General features: G+C 40.3%; 1 protein-coding gene across 1 annotated transcript; it reads right to left on the bottom strand.

Moving 5' to 3' along the window:
* Positions 1-208: 208 nt before the first annotated feature.
* PHYH (phytanoyl-CoA 2-hydroxylase) lies at positions 209-17,442 on the bottom strand. Its single transcript, XM_072147332.1, has 9 exons — positions 17,115-17,442; positions 10,057-10,112; positions 9,217-9,327; positions 8,605-8,773; positions 7,402-7,483; positions 5,419-5,600; positions 1,846-1,995; positions 1,268-1,402; positions 209-791 (listed from the first exon to the last, which is right to left on the bottom strand). Exons 1-9 carry the CDS (start codon positions 17,178-17,180, stop codon positions 738-740), a joined length of 1,005 nt encoding a protein of 334 aa, XP_072003433.1. The 5' UTR covers positions 17,181-17,442; the 3' UTR covers positions 209-737.
* Between the last annotated feature and the right edge of the window lie 6,188 nt (positions 17,443-23,630).

The raw sequence follows: 23,630 nt of genomic DNA, 5'->3' as shown, positions 1-23,630 counted from the left end.
CAAAAGCAACTATGTATTTATTCCATATGGTGAAATTAGCAGGATGTGCACACTGAAAAAAGAACACTGAAACTTTCGGATTTGTAAAGCGCTATGGAATTTGATGGCGCTATATAAATAATGATTATTATTATTATTTAACAAAACTTGATCACCAGGATATTAACTATGAAGGAAGTACAAATGAAGTCACATCAGAAATGTTGGATTCAATTTTAACAAATCGATTTATTTGCCAACATATTTTCCTTTATTAAGTCAGACAGTAATAAGTCAAATATTAACTGTTCATTCATCGGTCGGAATATTAAACAATAGAATAGTGGTTATTAAATTAAAAAAGATCTTAAGTGCTTTAAACGTTTGAGGAAGTAGAATATTAGAATGTAAGTTCATTTAAAGTGTCTGAGCAAGGAGGTCAAGGAAAGTTCTGATATGGAGTTTATTCACATGGTGTTTTCTTTTCCAGTGTCACTATTATTTATATGATAATGTCTAATTAATAATAAGATATAGTAATCCAGGAAGGGATTCTTTCACCATCAGTTTTATATCCCGATGTTTAACAAATCTATTCATGGCTTAAGGAATTATAGGACACATCAACTTCTTATATTGAATACTAGTTATTACAATTAAACAAAAGATAATTTCTGTTCCTGAATAACAATCAAAAGGCACAATAAAGGATCCATCTCAGGACTTATCTCTAGAACACCAGGAAATTAGGAAAACAGCTACAGGTTGTTTCTTTCCCCTTGTACAACACGTCCTTTTGCCATCCATGCATCCTATGGTAAAATGAAAATGTCACAGAAAAAGGAAAATGTTGCAGAAACAAAATATAAAGTAATATTAAGTGATATAAAGTGAAGCAAACTAGATAAATTACAACTCCGGTAGCTAAAATACAGAAAAGCCAGAAAATGCTAAGAATTCACTTTGGATGCATCCGAACCATGGCATGGCATGTAGTCCTTATAGGTCAATAAGATCTGTCTGTAAGGATCCCGGGTTTAGTTCAGTTGCTAATTCACGATGTACACAATAGTATCCAGGGCTAGTGATAAACCTCAGAACTAATGCAATGCTAGGACATAGACAGTTGTATATATGTGTAAAAACACATAGTTCACTCTTTTCTCGAGGAACACATTCTGCCCTGTTGTTATCTATAACTGATAGGAGGTTATTGAAGCACAACATATCTTATCAACCCCTTTCAAACAAACAACTATTTTCCAAATAAGTCACAGCAATTTCATACCTTTAAGGCAATTTCAGACTCCAGTCCATAGCGTTTCAGTGCCAGCTCTATAACCTCTTTCTCAATGTTTTCCTGAGTTGTTCCCTTGACATCTATATAGTCACAATCTGAGCTGGCATAATGGCAAGAAATTGCCTATAATTATAAATGAACACAAAAAACCATACAGAATAATTATGCTGGACTTTTGTATCAAAGTCTTATAAAAAAAGAGGCTTAAAGAGGTCCAAGGAGAAAACCAAATATAAATATGACATTTTACAATATAAGGGCTGTTGCAAATGAACGTGTATACATGGCGTATGATGGCATGATGCCACGGGCTGCAGAAATACTGTATAATGCAAGGATATTGCCTCTGCCTACCAAACAGCCGTGCAAGAACTGTATTAGCTACCACAGTTTTGGCGCGGCTGTTTTGCCTTGTATTATATTTTTATATAACACAGGGACTCCCGTCCTCTGCTCTATGTGCAGCCCCTGGGATTGTGCCACCATACGGGACATATGTGAAACAGCCCTACGTCAGAGCATGGCATGTCCTGATATTAGAGATGTTGAGTGGTCTTTTTATTTACCTTCCTGAACCCAGCTGTTTTGTTCATTCCAGACCCATGAATAAGGATAGGATGAAAGAACACGGTGTCTCCTTTTTCCATAGTCAGATGTACCCTAGGTATATTTGGATCATAATCACGAACTCCATGGTACATCTTATTGACTCCACCCTGAAAATAAGATCATTCAGTCTTATTATTTCTTGCAATATAACAAGTTATTGCACAACATGACACGTGTGATCATCCTTGCCATATGAACTAAAAAAAAGAGTTAAAGTTTCTTCAGTGTGCGAAAAAAAACGTAGATAGATGTTTAAAGCAACCTAAATGGTTACTAGTGAATCCAATGGGCTCCCTGCTAACCAAACCCTCAAGAGTGCGGTTCCCCAAAAAATAAATAGTACATGCAACATTATCTTGCATACTGGGATAATGGACCCGACTTCTTTATTCATTGAAGTGAAAACACTGAAGCACACACAGGCGGATTCTCAGCTACAGTACATATGTGTATGATGGCCTGCAAGCAGAGTTTAGGAAAGTATTATGGATGAAACTTATAAACACATTATATATCAGATACTCCCCAACCATCTGATCAAGTATCGCTATGAGCTGGATTTTAGGCAAAATATACACCTCTCAAGAATATAAGGTTCTAGTAGTTCCTACCGTTCACTAAACCCTTTAGGACAAACCAGACATACCCTAGCATACATAAACTCTGTTGGATGTCACAAATTGTAATTATGCACTGTATACCTGTGCGTGTACATGCGTACAGCACTATGTATGACTGTCCTAGTTCCTACGTATTCTTCAGTGGTTAAAGTAATATACGACAATAATGTGGAGCTTTGCCAATAAATACACAAATCTAGTTACCACATTTTATAATATTTGGGAGATATAATTGCTAGTATATGCAGATTACAACATTTTCAGCACTTTGGTGTTAAAGAAAATGTAATGACGTTTGAATAGTTGAATAGTCTGTAGGTTTATGTAATATGGAAGGGGTACCTTTTTTAAGATAATTTAATGCACCTTAAAGGACACCTGTCATCAGGTCTAACTAATTCTGTCACCACTACCTGTAGGAGCAGCTCACAAGGATTCCATCCCAGCCATCTAGTCAATTCATACATTATTTATTATGTAAATGAGGCTGGGCACATAGAGAGAAAGTGATGTCACCCCTGTTCCCCCACCCCTCCCCCTGCTCATGTCTGTGTGTAATGTATAGTAAAGCATGGCCAGTGTGTGTGCTGCATCTGCTGACATGCTGCATCCTCCTAATACACAGGGACACAGACATCAGCTACACAAGTACCTGACATGTTCTGCTATAACATGGCTGCACCCTGAAGCTGTTGAATTTCTCATACACACACAGGCTGTAGGAGGCGTGGCCACCAGCACCAGGAGTTACATCATTATACAGGCTGTCAGTCAAGAACCGGGGAGGGGGGAGGACGGTGTGGCTGTGTGTCTGTGCCTCGTACTCATGGACAGCCGAATATGATAATGATTCATTGGACATCTCTCAGGTCATTTGCATACATCTTTATTACCCGATTGTTTAAGTTTACAGGCATGTATGGGGGACAATGTAGGGATAGGTGCAATGCTTTCTAATGGCAGTTTATGAGAATATATTTAGTTTTGGGAGATAATTTGCCTGACGTATTCTCGGTAAGTCATGTAAACCAGTGCTACATCTGTATGTATTAGTCAATACAAACAAAATAAATTCAACAAGAATTATACAAACAACACACTGGTGTCGCAGCAAGTCATACACATAAATACCAGCATCACAGGGGGAATAGATCAAACCCATTATATGAACAACACAATGCAAGTTCATAGAACCTTTGTTGGGAGTTGAAAGTCTGTGTTGCCCAGCAACAGCCCCAAAACATCACTGTTCTAGAGGAGATCTGCATGGAAGAATGGGCCAACATACCAGCAACAGTGTGTGTATATAACAAAGCATTCAGATGAACTTTTGTTATTGACCAAATACTTATTTGCCACCATAATTTGCAAATAAATTCTTTAAAAACCAGACAATTTGATTTTCTGGATTTATTTTCACATTTTGTCTTTCATAGTTGAGGTCTACCTATGAGGTTTACATCGTAGGCCTCTACCATCTCAATTGGGAGAATGTGCACAATTGGTGACCACCGTAACTAAGTTCTTGTTTTCCCCCCACTAGACATTTTGACACAAAATTCTAGCCCAAAGTAAGCCATATAATAGGAGGTATAAACTTAGACTAGACAGACTGAAATAATACACCAGATTCAGAGGGCCTGTCTTAGTTTAAAGCTTTGTGCCATTAGTACCGTATATACTCATGTGGAAGCCAAGTTTTTCAGCACACAAAATGTGCTTATACACGAGTCAATAAAAAAAAATAACCTTACATACTCACCCTCCACCGCCCTAATGCTTGTCACGGTTCCCAATCCTCGTCACGGCTCTTGGTTGCTCCTCTTCGGTCTTTTCTCTGCTCTATTAGCTGGCAGAGATGCTTTTTTGCAATCTACTGGCTGGTTAATAGAGCAGAGAGCTGGCTAATAGAGCAGAGAGAAGACCGAAGAGGAGCTGTGACGAGGATTGGGAGCCACAACGAGCATTGGGGAGCCGGGGGGTGAGTTTGAAAGTTTGTTTTTTTGTTAATGTGCTGGGCTGACTGGCTGTATACTACATGGGGTGCTGGCTGGCTGTATACTACATGGGGGCTGGCTGACTGTATACTACTGGGGGCGGGCTGGCTATATACTACTGGGAGCTGGCTATACTGGGAGACTGTGACCAATGCATTTCCCACCCTCGGCTTATACTTGAGTCTTTTCACTGTTTTTGGTGATGAAATTATGGGTCTCGGCTTATACTCAAGTATATACGGTACATGTTGGTCTATGTTCACTAAATAAACATATTTCTTTTTGATTTACCTTCAAGGACATCTACTATCAGGATGAAGAATTGTAAACAAAGTACACTGACATGCTGATGTGTGCCCCCTCTGGCAGGATCTGCTCCTCTTTAGCTTCTAATGCAGAAAAAAAAAACTAAAAAAAATATGCAAATGAGTCTGAGGGGCTCCAGGATCCATTTACACCTATGGAGCCTGCAGCTCCTCCGGATTTTTTGCATAATTTTAAAAGGTTCTTTTTGTAAAAAACAGGGAATGAGAAGCTAAAATTATAGCAGATCCTGCTAGAGGTCACACACCAGTATGTCAGTGTACAGGCAGTACAGTTCTTAAGTTGAATTTGTATTTAAGTCGAAACTGTATATTTTATAATTGTAGTTCCAGACAATTTTTTTTTGCCCCAGTGACAATTGGAGTTTCAAAATTTTTTGCTGTAATGGGACCAATGATTATCAATAAAGCTTTATTACAGAAACCTTACAGCTTATCATTGCAGCCTGGGACTATAGTAACATCCAGAGAGCTTCATAATAGATCACAGTCTGTAAGTCGGGTGTCCTTAAGTAGGGGATCGCCTGTACTTAGTTTACAATCCCTAATCCTGGTGGTAGATGTATTTTAAGCAATAAAATGCCTGTTACCTCCCACTCTGGATAATCGTGTTGTTTAAGTTCTCCTTTGTGAGTTCCTGGAAGAACCACAAGACATCCATTGCTTCGGTCAATACGTTCCATTGCTGTCCATGCACAAACAATGCGGTCTGCAGGCCTAAATGGGAAGTAATGCAGATCCTGATGCATTGGATGCCGAGATGTCTTTTTACCTGGAATAAAAGTGACACAGGACATTGAACTACATTTATTATATTTTGTGGGCACCAAAATATTTAAAGCGGAGTAAAATTTTTATATTTCCTTTTTTTAAAAAAAATATTGCAGGTAATAATAGTGAAGTTTGCAATGTACAGGCAGTCTCCAGGTTACGTACAAGATACATTCGGTTTGTTTGTTTATAAGTTGAATTTGTATGCAAGTTGTTTTTGACCCAGTGACAAGTGAATTTTCAACATTTAGGGTTGTCTTGGTAACAAGGATTAACAATAATGTGGTCTGCATTATTGTATTTTTCTGACTATAAGGCGCACCTTCAATAAATGCCTGTTAAACGTCTAGGTTCATATATAAGGCGCACCTGATTATAAGGCGCACCAGATTATAAGGATGAATGACCATCAGGTGGCAGACCTGTGCACAGCTCAAGGTAGCTGTTTGTCTGCAAGTACGGTTCATATATAAGGCACACTGGACTATAAAGGGGCACCTTTGATTTCTGAGCGAATCAAAGTATTTTTTGTGCGCCTTATAGTCCGAAAAATAGGGTAATTGAAGACACTTCTTGCAACCTGGGGCTAATGTTCAGTAAATTTTCAGCATCCAGAGATCCGTTTGTAACTAGGAGTCATCTGCAAGTAGGTGGTGCTTAAGTCGGAACTGCCTGTACTTTATTAGGGAAAAGAGGTTCTCAGTACAACTTTTTAAATCCTTTTTTCTGAAGTGGGAGTGTTTCTGAAAGCCTTCTCCAGCCCACATACAGGAAACAGATATGGAGAGGAGGGTAAATGAAAGGAGGAGGGTAAAGCTTAAGAAGTGTTATTTCAGGTTTCCTGAAAAACTACACAGGAGGCCAGAGCAGAAGCGTTAATAAAACCCCTCCCAGTTTATGGCATTTCAATCTTCCAGCCTCTAACACCGACACCTAACCAGAAGTGTCAGGGGTCACCTTGCATTGGCTAAAAGGGGCCTCCTTGGAGCATGGGATGTCACTCGTGACATATGTGGAAGTGACCTGTAGTGGCCCAAGAAGCTCTGTAAAGAGTTAAGTCATTAGTAACCTTATCACTTTCTCCTATATCAGATGTCTGTGCAAGTAAGGAAAATTAAAAATTTAAATTTTTAGTCCAGATCTTCTATATGACTTTTTTCTTGAACATTTTCACTTCCCAAGTAGTTTGAGAGAAAAATAATAAGTTACTGAAGGGTTGTTCTAACCGGAATTAAGTCACCATAGTGATCACTATCCATTCCAAAATCTCCTCAGACTGACCAGCTGAAGCTCTCAAAATACTGTACAAGGGTAACAGCGAGCCAGGTCCCACCGCTGGACAAAAGGTCAGTAAATTTTATTTTAAAAATCTATAGGAGAACCCTTGTAGCTGCCTCATTTTAGTGGCTTTAGTGGATTATGGAGATCCTCCGACACCCCTGTACCAAACTGTAGTGCGAAAAAGCCCTCACCATAATTTTACATGGAAAAGATGTGGGTCAGTGATGGGCACCTGGAATCCCTGGATTACTTTTTGGACTTTGCATGCTAAGGACAACTAGTTGACTTATTTGTTATTGTGCATATTTCAATCAAACACTTATTGAACCATAAAAAAATCTGCAGAGTAAAATGATTTGCACTGTAAGGTTACTATCTGCAGAAGGCCAATTATTGACTAAGACTAAAATTTTTTTCTGCCACAGTTAAAATAATTTGCAGAAAAATAATAATTAAAGGTCAAAATATATCAGAACTTTTGCTTTGGCTCTAAATGTATTAACTTTTAAGAAGCCACTTGCCTGCATCTGGAGGCTTATTGATCAGCATGGTGTGCATGGACATGATGTTAGGGCCAATGAAGCACTCAACATACTTCAAAATCTAAGAAACAAGAACATGCTTTTAACTTCTATATGACATTGTCAATCTCCTACATACAAAGAAATGCAAAGAAAATAAGAGGGTGAAAATCTACATTACTTCTTTACTGCTGCTTTTTAGTAATAACAAAAGGAAGGCAAAATAAAAACCCCTAAATGCCCCATATAGTGTAAAACCCTCAAACACAATAAAACTTAAAAATCACCACACAAACAGCACATATAGGGTATCGCCACGTCCGTAACAACCCGTAGAATAAAATAATGATTTTTGTTCATCCAAACAAAAAACACCTTAAAAAGTGATCAAAAAGTCATATTTAACGCTGCATGATAAATCCAGGGAAAAATAAGCCCTTAAACAGCTCAATCAACAAAATAATAAAAATATTACACCGCCATCTTTGTTTACATCCGATATACACCCGTGAGGGAAGATGAGAATGGCGCACATCAGGGAACCGATGGAAGGGGAGTACAATATTATTATTTTACCTAGGACGGTATATAGTTATTATAGGGGGATTGTATATATTTATTATGGGGGGGGATGTATATAGTTATTATAGGGGGACTGTATATAGTTATAGAGGGTGTATATAGTTATTATAGGGGGACTGTATATAGTTATAGGGGGTGTATATAGTTATTATAAGGGGACTGTATATAGCTATAGGGGGTATATATAGTTATTATAGGGGGTGTATATAGTTATTATAGGGGGACTGTATATAGTTATAGGGAGGCTGTATTATATAGGGGAAAGTATATAGTTATTATAGGGGGCTGGATATAGTTAAGGCTGTGAAACTGTATATAGGTAATTTTGGGGGGGCTGTATATAGTTATTGTTGAGGGGCTATACATAGTGATCACTGGGGGGCTGTATATAGTGATTGCTGCGGAGCTGTATATATTTATTGCTGGGGGAGCAATATATATTTATTTCTGGGGGATCTGTATATAGCGGTTGCTGGGGGAGCTGTATATAGTGATGTGTGTGGGCTGTATATAGTATATACTGCTTTTTTTTACCCTTAGTGCAATCACTTTAAAGCATGAAAAGTGTATTTATTTGTAACAGATCATAGATGTGTAGAAAATACATCCCTATAAATATACCTGTGGTAGGCTGCAATATCGGAAAAGGCCAGGAAGCTCCTGAAAGTCCTGAACTTTAGTAATGGCTTTTTGATCTGGAACATATTCTGACTTGGCAATGGCCACATCTCGCATTACAACCATTCCAGGAGCGGTCAATTCCTTCTTGCAAACTTTCTCAAAGACTTCTCTGAAAAGAATAGTGTTCACCATTCAGTAACCAAAGAGTGATGTAGACATGTCTAAACAGTTGTACAGCACTGATTTGCCGACAAGATAAAACAGTAAATGCAGGCAGTCCCCAGGTTACGTACAAGATGCCTAACCTTGAATTTGTAAGTCAGAACAGGTATATTTTAGAATAGTAGCTCGAGATAAGTTTTTGTCTCTATGACGATAGGATTTTTACAATTACGTGTTGTTATGGGAACAAGGATTATCAATAAAGCTTCATTACAGACACCTTACAGCTCATCACTGCAGCCTGGGACCAAAGTAAAGTATAGAGAGAGCTTCACCACAGGTCACAGTGGCCAGAGAGGTCTGTCTGTAAATAGGGGTCGGCTGTAAGTCGGGTGTCCTTAAGTCGGGGACAACCTGCAGGGGAGCAGAACAATGATACCATGTTTGTACCTAAATTCATCTATGTCCTTATGGGAGACCAGGTTTTTAATAACAAGGAATCCATTCTCCTCATAGAACTGTCTCTGCTCTGTGGTCAGGAGATCATTGTCCAAGGTATATCTGGTGGGAGGAAACACAATTGCAAAATCAACATCGCATGTTTTCATAATGCAGACGAAATACAGAGAAATATAGGTAACAGGTTATCTATGGTAATCTTTGTACTTTGTGAAATACCTATATGCTTGCACTGTTTTTACAGTCTATGTTGTAGAGGTTTATGCTTTGTGTAGACAGTAACTCTTCACTGATTCCCCACATCTTTCTGCTACGTACATATTATCAATGACGTAAGCCGATCATGTAACCTGTCACCTACATAGTTTATGTCTGAAAATAGGCAGAGTTGTCTCTTCAACTATACACTTCTAGTTTTTTTACTTTTCTAACATCTCATATCATAGGTGCTGTCAGTCATCTTTCTTTCTATTCTTTTATCCTCTTCCTAGAACATGAGCCTGACACCTCCAAAGCTATTATTATATAAATAATAAAGTTATATTATATAAATATAACTCACGGAATTAAAAAACATTATATAAATAAAGTTATAATATATAAATATAAATCACTGAATTAAAATTAAGATACTGATATTATATACATTGTGTACATTGAAATATTTAAAACATTATTAAAATCTAAATATGGAATCATTTTTTATTGCCCAGATCCCTTAATGAACTACTGGCCTTGGAAAATGTGTATTTTATATGCAACTTCTTCCTTACGAACTACATTGTAAAGCAATAATACTGCAAGGCAAAAGAAAAAAAACAGGTAACTTACTGAAAGTTTGGTGAATAAGCGGCTGTTGAAAGCTGTCCTGATACTGGAACTGCTGTCTGAAACTCTATGTAAGGTAAATATATGATACTGCTTTGTGTGTTTACATATAATGATAATTTATAAAAAAAATAGTAATGAGAAAAACATCATTAGGATGCCTTTACTTTATGATTACAGTACAGTACTAGGAACTGTGCCAGGGGTTAGCAGATACACTTTCGGGAGTACTTAAAGGACAGGTTCTTTAGGTTTGTTGAAGTTAAATTTATATGCAAGTCAGAAATTTATATTTCATAACTAACTTTAGACAGATTTTTTTGCCCTCCTTATTACAAGTTATTACAGACACCTCATAGATGATCATTGCACATTGGGACTAAAGTAAACTTCACCAGAGGTCACAGTGGGCAGAGCGGTCTGTATGTAACTATGGGTCCTCTGTAAGTTGGGTGTCCTCAAGATTCAACAAGGTGCTGGAAGCATTCCTCAGAGATTTTGGTCCATATTGACATGATGGCATCACACAGTTGCCGCAGATTTGTCGTCTGCACATCCATGACGCGAATCTCCAGTTCCACCACATCCCAAAGATGCTCTATTGGATTGAGATCTGGTGACTGTGGAGGCCATTTGAGTACAGTGAACTCATTGTCATGTTCAAGAAACCAGTCTGAGATGATTCCAGCTTTATGACATGGCGCATTATCCTGCTGAAAGTAGCCATCAGATGTTGGGTACATTGTGGTCATAAAGGGATGGACATGGTCAGCAACAATACTCAGGTAGGCTGTGGCGTTGCAACGATGCTCAATTGGTACCAAGGGGCCCAAAGAGTGCCAAGAAAATATTCCCTTTAGTGCTTGTTAAAATATAACTTTTAATTTCTCATCTAAAATTAAATAAATTGCGTGCTCTTTCTTTGACTCAGTGTCTATTTTAAAATTATCAGGGATCCGTGGTCAGTCCTCTTATTTGTCTATCTTTCCTCTGTCAGTTCTAGCTGTATTTCTTAGTGCTATCCACTATTGTTCAATTTTAACCTATAGTTGCACATTCAGCAATCTGACATAGGATGTTTATAGGGTTGGGGAAGATTTAGGATTGGGGTAGGGTAACTCTCATCATTCATTCCATCAATTCATTCATTCCCTTCACCTCCTCTATTCCCTTAGAAAGGTCTATTTTTCCTTCTAGTCCTCTTTGTCTTGAACTAGACTGATTCATTGATCGGCTGATCTCGTTCCCTGTTCTAAAATCCTAGCGTCGCCCCCCCGACATGTTTCGCCACCTAACGTGGCGTCCTCAGGGGTTCGGGGCAATAGCAGTCTCGGTTGCCGTCTGCGCGCCTTTTAAGTGGTTTTCTGATGACGTTATCCTGTGGGTGTGTGCCTCTCCGCCAATCCTTGTCTTTGGTTGTATACCTCCCCCTCTTTTCTATTGGTTCCGATGTGTAGTTGGATTTTGATACACTGCGCATGCGTCATCTCTGATTTTCTGCGCATGCGCGTTCCAGATTTCAATGCGCTCATTCTTGGAGTGAGTCGTCCTCTCGTATTGTCGCGCTTACTGCTTTATCTCTGTGTGCGCATGCGTGGATGCATTGTAAGTACTTTTCTGCCGATGTAGGACTTATCTCCATCTATTTTATGCTATTGTGAATTGGTCAGATCTTTTTCTCAGTTCATAGGTGGGTGGATCTGTCTATATTGAAGATGTGTGGCTTCAGTGTGGAGTATGTTCGTTTTTATTCTTGAAGGGAATATGTTTTAAGGGTGAGTTTTGGTGTTTCTGTCCAATGTTCGTTTCTGTTTGTTGTGGTTAGTACTTCTCGTTTTGTTCCTATTTCTCAAGGGGGGTAAACTCTTTGTATTATATTGGTTTGTAGGGCGGATTTGGGAGGTATTTTATATCTCCCCTTTTGTGTCTCATATTTCCTTTTGGATTATGCGCATGTTATTGATTTCGGTTGTTTATATTTTAGTAGTCATAATGGTTGTTGTTGTGTTTTTTAAAAATTTGGACAGCCGAGTATTGCATTGGCACTGAGTCATTATTTTGATTTTCTTATTTTCATACTTCTTTTACTTATCTCCAGGATTTCCTATCTCTTCTTTTTGTTCTTTTAGGGGTTTGTTGGTGTGTCCCTTATGGCATGTTTCTAATTTTTAGTTGGATAGCAACTTTCTTGAAATTTAGTCTGTTTTGGTTTATAGAAAAGGTGCGAAGGTGAAACCCTCGTTTAAGCCTTTTGGGCTGAGTGTGTGGAGTCGATGGATCCAACGGGCTTCTATTTGTTTCAGTTGGTTGTCTATATTCCCTCGTCTTGGACCTGTCTTGAGTTGATCAATACCCCAGAATTTGAGTTGTCTTAGGTCACCATTGTGTGCCAATTTCATGTGTTTTGTTAGTGTCGTTTCTTTGTCAGTGCGTATGGTACTGAGGTGAGATGAAATTAAAAAAAAAAAAAAAAACACAACAACAACCATTATGACACCACCACCACCAGCCTGAACCGTTGATACAAGGCAGGATGGATCCATGCTTTCATGTTGTTGACGCCAAATTCTGACCCTACCATCCGAATGTCGCAGCAGAAATCGAGACTCATCAGACCAGGCAACGTTTTTCCAATCTTCTACTGTCCAATTTTGATGACCTTGTGCAAATTGTAGCCTCAGTTTCCTGCTCTTAGCTGAAAGGAGTGGCACCCGGTGTGGTCTTCTGCTGCTGTAGCCCATCTGCCTCAAAGTTCGACATACTGTGCGTTCTAAGATGCTCTTCTGCCTACCTTGGTTGTAACGGGTGGCGATTTGAGTCACTGTTGCCTTTCTATCAGCTCGAACCAGTCTGCCCATTCTCCTCTGACCGCTGGCATCAACAAGGCATTTCCGTCCACAGAACTGCCGCTCACTGGATGTTTTTTCTTTTTCGGACCATTCTCTGTAAACCCTAGAGATGGTTGTGCGTGAATATCCCAGTAGATCAGCAGTTTCTGAAATACTCAGACCAGCCCTTCTGGCACCAACAACCATGCCACGTTCAAAGGCACTCAAATAACCTTTCTTCCCCATACTGATGCTCGGTTTGAACTGCAGGAGATTGTCTTGACCATGTCTACATGCCTAAATGCACTGAGTTACCGCCATGTGATTGGCAGATTAGAAATTAAGTGTTAACGAGCAGTTGGACATGTGTACCTAATAAAGTGGCCGGTGAGTGTATGTTGATCACAAAAGAGGAGTTGTTTACTGGTGCAACAACCTCAGGCAGCCAAACCCGGGATGATATTAGAAAAACTTGCAAGAGCTTCAGTGTTGACATGCACTTACATACATTATCAGACTGGAGTTCCTTGAGCCACCAAGATGAAATTTATCATTGTTTATATCCTGCCATCAAGCTTCGAATAATTCAGAAAAGCAAGTTAAGAATCATCGCATACACGTACAAGGAGCAGCGGCCCAGGTCAGGGTCTGTCTTCTTCTGCCAGCGACCTTGGCTTCACAGGAATCCAGAAGCTGTAAAAGCTTCTGCAGAAGGTACCTAGAAGCTACTAACATCAGCTAACTCTCCAGTTCTGGCCCTTTAGTGACATTATTGGACCTTTTGTGTCGACATCCTCAAAACTAAACAATGGAATGAGTAATGGCAGTGGGGTTATTTGCTGCAAAAAGAAGTAATAAAATGGGCAAAAAGGCAACATATCTTATCAAGAATATAAATCATGCTCTGTCTGTACATGGACATAACTAGCAGCAACCTTTGCTGTGCAAAGTGCAGTATGAGCATTCAGTGACTGAAGTTCATTGTTTTCACCTTTAGTAACATAACAATGATAAAGAGGTTACTAGAAACATACTAAAAGCTGCTTGAGGCTGGAGACACACAGGACGCCGGCTAACCAGCTAATACACCTTGGCTGTAAAGGTGCCATGGTCAGGTTTAATTGTGGTATAATCCAGCAGACACCTGCTCTACATATCAACCCATCCTCAAACCCAAAGAAACTACTTTTAGGACGATTCTTAACCCCTTCAGATCTTCATAGTAATTAAAACACAATGTAGGTGAAATTTAGAATCGTATGATTTTGTTGGTAATATGTTTATTTAGCCCTAAAATGTACACATTCACAAAAGATAAGACCATCTTAAAATTTGTTATGCAATTTATCGCAAGTACAGAGACCCTCCACATGTGGACGTTACTTGTTGTAGGGGCGTACACCGAGTTGCAGAAGGAGGGTCCTGCATACAAGGCCAATTTTGCCTTTGAGCTATAAGATATTTGTATTTCCCATGAATATTGCCATGCGAGGGCTTACTATTTGTGGGATGAGATGCATTTTTCAGTGGTACTATTTTTGGGTGGCTATGCCCTATTGCTAAAAATTTATTAACTCTTTTAGTGGGGGATTGTAAAAAAACATCAATTCTGTAATAGAATTTTGACTTTTTTTTTTTTGGTGTTCACCATATAAGTAATAAGTTACATTTATTTAATGGTTCAGTTTAATTACAGCTATACCAAATTATTATACTTTTGCTTACGTTTTACTAATTTTTCATCGACATTTTCCAAGTAGCATTTTTTAGTGCATTTTATGTAGGACAAAATAGGTAAAAATCGTTTGAATGCTTGTTCATTAAAATACCCTGCAATACTGATGTACTGCAGGGTATTAGCAGTGTCAACCTATGCTGATACATAGGCGGACACACGGTCTGTAAGGTCCAGTATGTAACAGGAACTTACAGGCATTTACTATTGACAGCCCTGGGGTCCTAGCAACACTCAGCACCTCCTGAAACCACCGCAGGGGTGCACCCTGTGATTCCCGATGCATACTTAGCTCCAATGCAGAGCTGAACCGTCATCAGACTCCGCGCCATAATAGCATTAAAGGGAAGGGTTAATTGAGGGGAGGCTGCTGCTGTAAATCGTATTAATAAGGGGAGGATGGTGCTGGATATCTTATTAATGAGGGGAGGCTGCTGCTGGACATCTTATTAATGAGGGGAGGCTGCTGCTGGACATCTTATTAATGAGGGGAGGCTGCTGCTGGACATCTTATTAATGAGGGGAGGCTGCTGCTGGACATCTTATTAATGAGGGGAGGCTGCTGCTGGACATCTTATTAATGAGGGGAGGCTGCTGCTGGACATCTTATTAATGAGGGGAGGCTGCTGCTGGACATCTTATTAATGAGGGGAGGCTGCTGCTGGACTTCTTATTAATGAGGGGAGGCTGCTGCTGGACATCTTATTAATGAGCGGAGGCTGCTGCTGGACATCTTATTAATGAGGGGAGGCTGCTGCTGGACATCTTATTAATTAGGAGGGTTGTTAGTATCTTAATAAGGAGCATTGCTGCTGGACAGGGTATATGTGGTATATAGGAGTAGTGCTCTATGTAGCATTTATGTTATTCACAAGTGTAATGTGCGGATTGGGGGTTGCAGTGTAAGTTTAGGCGTATTGCATCGTGAGCCACTGGTGTTTTGTTATGCCAGTGTCTGGCAGGGACCATAAATAACAGGGACAGGATTGCTGTAATGGCGGGGAATTTTTAAGGTGAGTAAAAGAAATCATTAGATAAACATAGAATTGTTTCACTTCGAAAGATCCAAGTTAGAAAAACAAGAAAGGTAAGTTTGTGGTGCTGCAATTTCCAAGATACTGTGCTCCCGTGACTTACAGTCTTACAGGCGACACTATAAACCTGCTCTATATCTACTACAGGGACAGCAATGACAAAATTCATGGAACGCAACTTTACAGCTGACACTGTACTAATGCAACTACTACTGCGGTACTGCCCCCTGGACTGTATTAATAAGACGACTACTAGTATTACATGACAAACCCCCTACCACCACCCCCCAGACTGTACTAATAACACGACTACTAGTATTACATGACAAACCCCCTACCATCACCCCCCAGACTGTACTAATAACACGACTACTACCCCCAGACTGTACTAATAACATGACTACCAGCCCTGGACTGTACTAATAACACGACTACTAGTATTACATTACAAACCCCCTACCACCACCCCCCAGACTGTACTAATAACACGACTACTACCCCCAGACTGTACTAATGACACGACTACCACCCCCGGACTGTACTAATGACACGACTACCAGCCCTGGACTGTACTAATGACACGACTACCAGCCCTGGACTGTACTAATGACACGACTACCACCCCTGGACTGTACTAATGACACGACTACCACCCCTGGACTGTACTAATGACACGACTACCACCCCTAGACTGTACTAATAACACGACTACTAGTATTACATGACAAACCCCCTACCACCACCCCCCAGACTGTACTAATAACACGACTACTAGTATTACATGACAAACCCCCTACCACCACCCCCCAGACTGTACTAATAACACGACTACTAGTATTACATGACAAACCCCCTACCACCCCCACCCCCCAGACTGTACTAATAACACGACTACTACCCCCAGACTGTACTAATAACATGACTACCAGCCCTGGACTGTACTAATAACACGACTACTAGTATTACATTACAAACCCCCTACCACCCCCCCCCCCCAGACTGTACTAATGACACGACTACCAGCCCCGGACTGTACTAATGACACGACTACCAGCCCCGGACTGTACTAATGACACGACTACCAGCCCCGGACTGTACTAATGACACGACTACCAGCCCCGGACTGTACTAATGACACAACTACCAGCCCCGGACTGTACTAATGACACGACTACCAGCCCCGGACTGTACTAATGACACGACTACCAGCCCTGGACTGTACTAATAACACGACTACCAGCCCTGGACTGTACTAATAACACGACTACCAGCCCTGGACTGTACTAATAACACGACTACCAGCCCTGGACTGTACTAATGACACAACTACCAGCCCTGGACTGTACTACTGACACGACTACCAGCCCTGGACTGTACTAATAACATGACTACTAGCCCTGGACTGTACTCAGCCTCCCCCGCCGCGGCCTGCTCAATGGCTTTTACCATCACAGGGAAGGATACGAGGTGTCGCTGGAGGACTGAGAGGCGGCCGCCTGCTGGAGCGGCACCAGAGCCGCGGGACTGCATTGCATGTACGGAGGTGCGGGCTTCTTCTGCGGCTCGTCCTGGAGGTCACTAAAGCGGCAAAGGCCTCACAGTCCCGGCTGATAAGTCTCCCTCCCCGGACCCTCCCCCTCCTCTGCAGAGACTGCGCCGCCCTGGACAAAGTGCGACAAGCGGCGCTCAGCAGCAGGGCGGCCCTTCATATGAGCCGGTACTGCCCGGGTACACCAGCGGGGATGGCAGCACCTGGGTGGGAAGTACATGGCACTCACAGCCGCTACATGGCAGGCCAGTGTATGCAGGCCTCTTATCTCCTCCCTGCACGCAACCCTCGCTGTCTTCCCTGGGAATTAGACCATAAAGATTACTCCACATTATGGAAATATTCCTTAGTTCCTTAAACGGTTTAAAATCTCAGCTTGCTGGCAGTGAATGCAAATCTTAAAGCACAAATGTATCAAGAGTAATGTGATCAGTCAATAATTTTAGGAGGTGTTTACATCTTCATTGAGGGCGCAGTGAGGTTTTCCTGGCTGATTGAATAGTACATCATGATGTACTGTAAGGTAATACCAAGTGTCCATTACAAGACCATATCTATATAGGAAACCTCATGCCAGTGTATGCCGAAAACCCTGCCCCTCTGCACCTTATGTATCAGGTGAATTGAACTACAACCTGTGCCTGAATGGGCGCAGGGTATAACTACGGTAGTGCCCAAACACTGGTCACACTAGGCAGGGACCCATTCATGCGCACTTGGAGTGGAGGTAATCTACCGCTGCTATCTCCGTGTAACTCCTGCTGCTGGGTGGATGTTAACCATTTAGATTCCTTGCCCGGGAGCTCCGATCAGCACTATGGCAACCCTGGGGTCTGATCCAAGACCCCGGGGCTTTCCATTGCAAGTCTTGTAAGGTCCTGCCACAGACAGGACCTAACAGCCACTGGGGCAGATTTACTTACCCGGTCCTGTCATGCTCCCCGAGGTGCGTTGTCCGGCGCAAATCTTCAAGATCGTGCGTCCATTTTCCTGCATGTGTCACTTCCCCGCTGAGGTCCGCCGGAGTTCACCTTCTTCCCGGAGTATGTGAGGGCATTGTCTTGAGACACAATTTGAATTGTAAATCCCGCGCTTAGTACGAATCAGTCGGGTTGTCCGTCGGCCACGCCCCCGATTTATGTCGCACAAATCTGATCACGTGCGCCAAAAAAAACCCACTTAAATGGTTGGGAAACCCGACAAAAATGCGCCGTGCTGACCCTTAGTAAATGTGCCCCACTGTGTTAGCCTATAGTATATAATACCCTGCAATGTATCAGAATTGAATGGTAATGAAGAAATGGGACGAGGGGAAAATAATAAAAAAAAAAGGTTACATATAACACCTATTTATAAAATTTTAAAAAGTGAAAAATCAGCATACACACCCCACATATAAAGGTATTGCCATGACCGTAATGGCCCGTACAATAAAACAAAATCATTATTAAACTTGCACAATAAACAGTGTAAAAAAAAAAACAAAAACAAACATACAATGCAATAAAAAAAACGAATAAACACAAACAGATAACAAGAAAAAAAATCTTGTATAATCAGCTCACCAGCTCTGTTCAAGCAGTCCACACAGCTTTTCACTCTGGACACTCCAGCACGGACAACCTCGGTCACAGGTGCATGCATAGATAATGTGAAGAAACTGTTTCCAGCTGGACATCAGGAGTCGGTTCGAAGATAAAACGTTGCAAATTCTATTTTGGTTCCATTAAAAATGACAAAAATTACAGATGACACAGCACATGGAGAAAAAATAGCATCCAAGCTTACGCGTTTCGGTAGTGAATGAATAAGGTATAACTACCGAAACGCGTAAGTTTGGATACTATTTTTTTTTCTCCATGTGCTGTGTCATCTGTAATTTTTGATGGAACCAAAATAAAATTTGCAACGTTTTATCTACAAACCGACTCCTGATGTCCAGCTTCACAAAAAAACGAATATGGTACGGTTGTAAAGTACATCATGTCCCACAAAAAAAACAAGCTCTCATCCTTCTATATAGACCAAAAATTAAAGAAGTTATGCTACTTCTGATGCAAAAGTTTTTTCCTCAAATTAGGTTTTAATTCTACAAAATTAGTAAACAAAAATATAGAAATTTGGTATCGCTGTAATGGTACTGACCCGTAGAGTAAAGATAACATGTTACTTAGGAATATGGCGAACACCAAAAAAAAGTCAACTCAGTAACAGAATTGATGTTTTTATCAACAACCCCCCCACCCCACACACACAAAAAGAGTTAACAAATCTTGAGCAATAGGGCATAGCCATCCCAAAATAGTACCACTGAAAAATGCATCTCATCCCACATAAAATATGCCCTTCAGAAGGCAACAGTAATGGAAAAACAAATATTTTATAGCTCAAAAAAGTGCGCTCACTGAAAACCTCTCAGTTCTATCAGGGAAAACTGTCAGCTGCCGTGCGCTCCTTCACTTCTGAGCCTCGCTGTGTGCCCATACGACAAGTAACATCCACATGTGGGGTGTCTCCATACTCGGGAGAAAATGCATAACAAGTTCTAAGATGGGATTTCTCTTTTCATATTTTGTAAGTATATACTCGAGTATAAGCCAACCCGAGTATAAGCCAAGACCCCTAATTTTACCACCAAAACCTGGGAATACCTATTGACTCGAGTACAAGCCGAGGGTGTATTATACACTTGTATTTTCTTTTTCCCCAGACCTCTGAACATGCAATACTGAACGGACATGGGCTCCTCCACTTCTTCCAGATCCATAGTCATTCTTACTGCCTTAATTATTTCCTCATATTGCTCAACACTTGACCTGGCGTTTCTTTTATAGCTTTGTCTTCTTCTGAATCTGAAGTATTTTCGTTTATAGATCTGTCCCTGGGAGGCAGGGGATCCCTCCTGTCAGTGCCATTGTGGAGGTGCTATGAAAAAGCTGTTTACAAAAACTTTGCCCAGTACAATAAAACATCCAATAATACATAGCCACACCACTGGAAGCCACAGAAAAAGACCAAGGTTTAGTTGGGGAACCACTCCAGTGGTTTAATGGTACATTGTGTTTGCTGGGTTTAGGTGTGGTTTTGTCAATTTCAAAGGTGAAAGACATGAACTGAATGGGTGAATTTGATATTTTTTGAACAGGTTTCTCCTTCAAAATCATTCACCTGTTGATTTGATGTCTTTCACTTGTTTAAATAAGTAATACCACCTAAAACCACCCCAAAAGTAATAGCGATGCAGTTTTAACTGCAATGTGTGGCTGCACCCTCAGAAAACCATTGAAAACCCTTGTTCAAGTATGCTAGCACAGCTGAAAACACTTTGGCTGATTAGAGAAGCTATAAAACTAACCTTCCTGATGAGAATCTGGAGCATCACATTTATTTGTTCTATGAAACTCACAATGGCCAAAAACTTTCATGTGAAACTTGACAATCTATTCTTGTTCTTAAAATTTACGACCATTCCATGCGACCATTCCATGCGAGTGCCAAGAAACTGAAGATTTCCTACAACGGTGTGTACTACTCCCTTCAGAGAAGAGCACAAAACAGCTCTAACCAGAGTAGAAAGAGAAGTGGGAGGCCAGCTGCACAACTAGGCAACAAGTACATTAGAGTCTCTAGTTTGAGAAACCATCACCTCACTGGTCCTCAAGTTGCAGTTTCTTTAAATAGTACCCGCCAAAATGCCAGTGTCAATGTCTACAGTGAAGAGGTGACTTCAGGATGCTGGCCTTCAGGGCAGAGTGGCATAGAAAAAGCCATATCCGAGACTGGCTAATAAAAGCAAAAGATTAATATGGGCAAAAGAACACAGACATAGGACTGACTGTTGACTGGTGCCGGTAAAGTGGGAGATTTTGATTACGGAAGGCTATCACTCCATTTTGCAAGCCATACCCTGTGGACAACGCTTGATTGGAGCCAATTTAATTCTCCAACAGGATAATGACTCAAAGCTCACCTCCAAATTATGCAGGAACTATTTAGGGAAGGAGCAGGCAGGTGGTATTCTTTCTGTAATGTAGTGACCAGCCCAATCACCAGATCTCATCCGTTGTGGGAGCAGCTTGACCGTATGGTACACAAAAAGTGCCCATCAAGCCAATCCAACTTTTGGGAGAGGCATCTGGAAGCATGGGGTGAAATTCCTCCAGATTACCTCAGGAAAATAACAGCTACAAGGCAAAAGTCTGCAATGCTGTAATCTCCGATGAAAGCAAAGTTTGAAGGAGAAATCAATCCTCTTTAATGTCTAGACTTTATTTTCTATTCACTTTGTAACAGATTTGAAAAATAAAAGTATGAGTTTTCATAACAAAATTGTCTGCCTGACCCAAAACTTTTGAGTGGGTGTTCAAGCATAAAAAGATCTACGAGTCATATAATTGAAGTCTATAGAAAATAAACCTTACTTGGGGAAATATCCAAATCTCAGACTGGCTAGGGGGTTCAAAACCCCTACTCCTACGCGTACTGGAGTACTGAACCAAAGACGTGAATGCAACCCTAGGTTTTGATTCTGGGCGAGTATAAAATAGAATAACCATGCCACTTCCAGGTGAAATAGGAAATAGACCAGTTTGTGACTTTTGAAATAAATAAAAAAAAAAAAAAAGGAAAAACTAAAAACCTTAACTCTGTGGATTTGCAGGACTCTGCAAATATAAGAACGCCTGAAAACCATTCCAGCGAAAATGTTCCCCCCAAATACAAAATAGCACAGATAAGCCATGTGGTCTCTCACATAATGGGTTTTACAATTTTCAGGAGAAATTGTGTATAAAATTATGGCGTGCGCATTTGCTCCTTTAACCCCCAGTCTCCATTAAAATAAAAAAATTGGGGAAATTTTAATAAGAATTATTCCGTTTTAATCACATCTCCCTCATTTATTACTGGAATGTAAATGTTGAAATATGATTTATAACATGCGTCAGTTCAAAAACATGCATGCATATTTTGGTGCAAAACCACTAGTCTCATCATGGTGTAGAAATTAAGCCCAACCTATTAATCCTTCATTATATAGTGTTGACCCAGAGGAAGGCAAAAAAAAAACCCCATGCTGATACCAATTGGCCCAAAGTAGGGAAGGATTCCTTCCTGACTCCCAATCAGTCTGTCAGAATAACTTTGGATCAACAGAAACTATGTACAAAACGTTTTATTCCCATAAGATGTGATGTTTTTGTTGTCCAGAATGTCTTCCATGCCCCCTTGTACATAAAGTATCAGCCAATACAACCTCCTGTGGCATACGGTCCATTCAGATATTTATACATTCTTATGAGGTCTCTTCTTATGAATTGAGCAAGCACCAATTAGCTTGTTTATAAAATTAATGGGGTTGTAAAAGTATCTAAGTATTACTTCTTACTAATGAATGGAGATCCAGGGTGGATCTTGCTGCTCCATTCACAGTCTACTGGAGGGCTGGAAGGTGTAGAGCAAAGCAATTTGCTATCTCATTCAATGTCTATCCCAGGAACAGCTCACTGTATTGGCCGTCACCAAAAATCCCATACATAATGTATGGAGTGCATCAATGAGAAAACAAGACTCTTCATGACTGGTGGGGTCCTTACGGATTAGTCAATAGAAAATGGAACCTTGCACAGCAGAATACTGCACCAAGTAGAGGTAATAGTCAACACACTCAAAACGAGCAAATCAAGAATCAGAGAAAAAAGTAGTGTGTCACTGACATGGTTTGATTCAAAAAACATAACAAATTTTATTAATATTCAACACTGAACACAAACATGCATATAAAATCAATTAAAACTGTACCAAAGTACATACAATTGTCTACCATGTTATGCACTATGGTCGGTGCAAAAACAAGACACCTCCTGAATGGGTGGTATCCACCCAAAACCACCCCTAAACAATGAAAAGACACATATAAAGTGCAAGTGCATCTGTCAAGCTGCCATGGAAGTAAGGTTTAACCCCTACGGGACACAGCATCTTTTGGCCTAAAGGACGCAGCCCCATTTTTCAAATCTGGCCTGTGTCACTATAAGTGGTTATAGCGTGGGAACGCTGTGAGATATCCAGGGGATTTTGAGATTGTTTTCTCGTGACACATTGTACTTCAAATTAGTTTAAAAATTTGGATGAAATCTTTTGCGTTTAGTTATGAAAAAAAACAAAATTTGGCAAAAATTTTGAAAAATTCTTTATTTTCAACGTTCTAAATTCTCTACTTTTGATTCAGAAAGTCATAGCACCCAAATAAATTCATAACTTACATTTCCCAAATGTCTGCTTTATGTTGGCATGGTTTTTTAAGATTCCACATATTTTACTAGAATGTTATGAGGCTCAGAATTTGGGTGCCATTTTTCAAATTTTTTGTAAAATCACCAAAACCTGTATTTAGATGGACCTGCTCAACTTCTAATTGACACTGAGAGGCC

Source organism: Engystomops pustulosus, chromosome 4, assembly GCF_040894005.1.
Source record: "Engystomops pustulosus chromosome 4, aEngPut4.maternal, whole genome shotgun sequence".
Lineage (NCBI taxonomy): Eukaryota > Metazoa > Chordata > Amphibia > Anura > Leptodactylidae > Engystomops > Engystomops pustulosus.
Note: the sequence above shows the minus strand (reverse complement) of the source record. Positions and strands in the feature narration are given on the sequence as shown.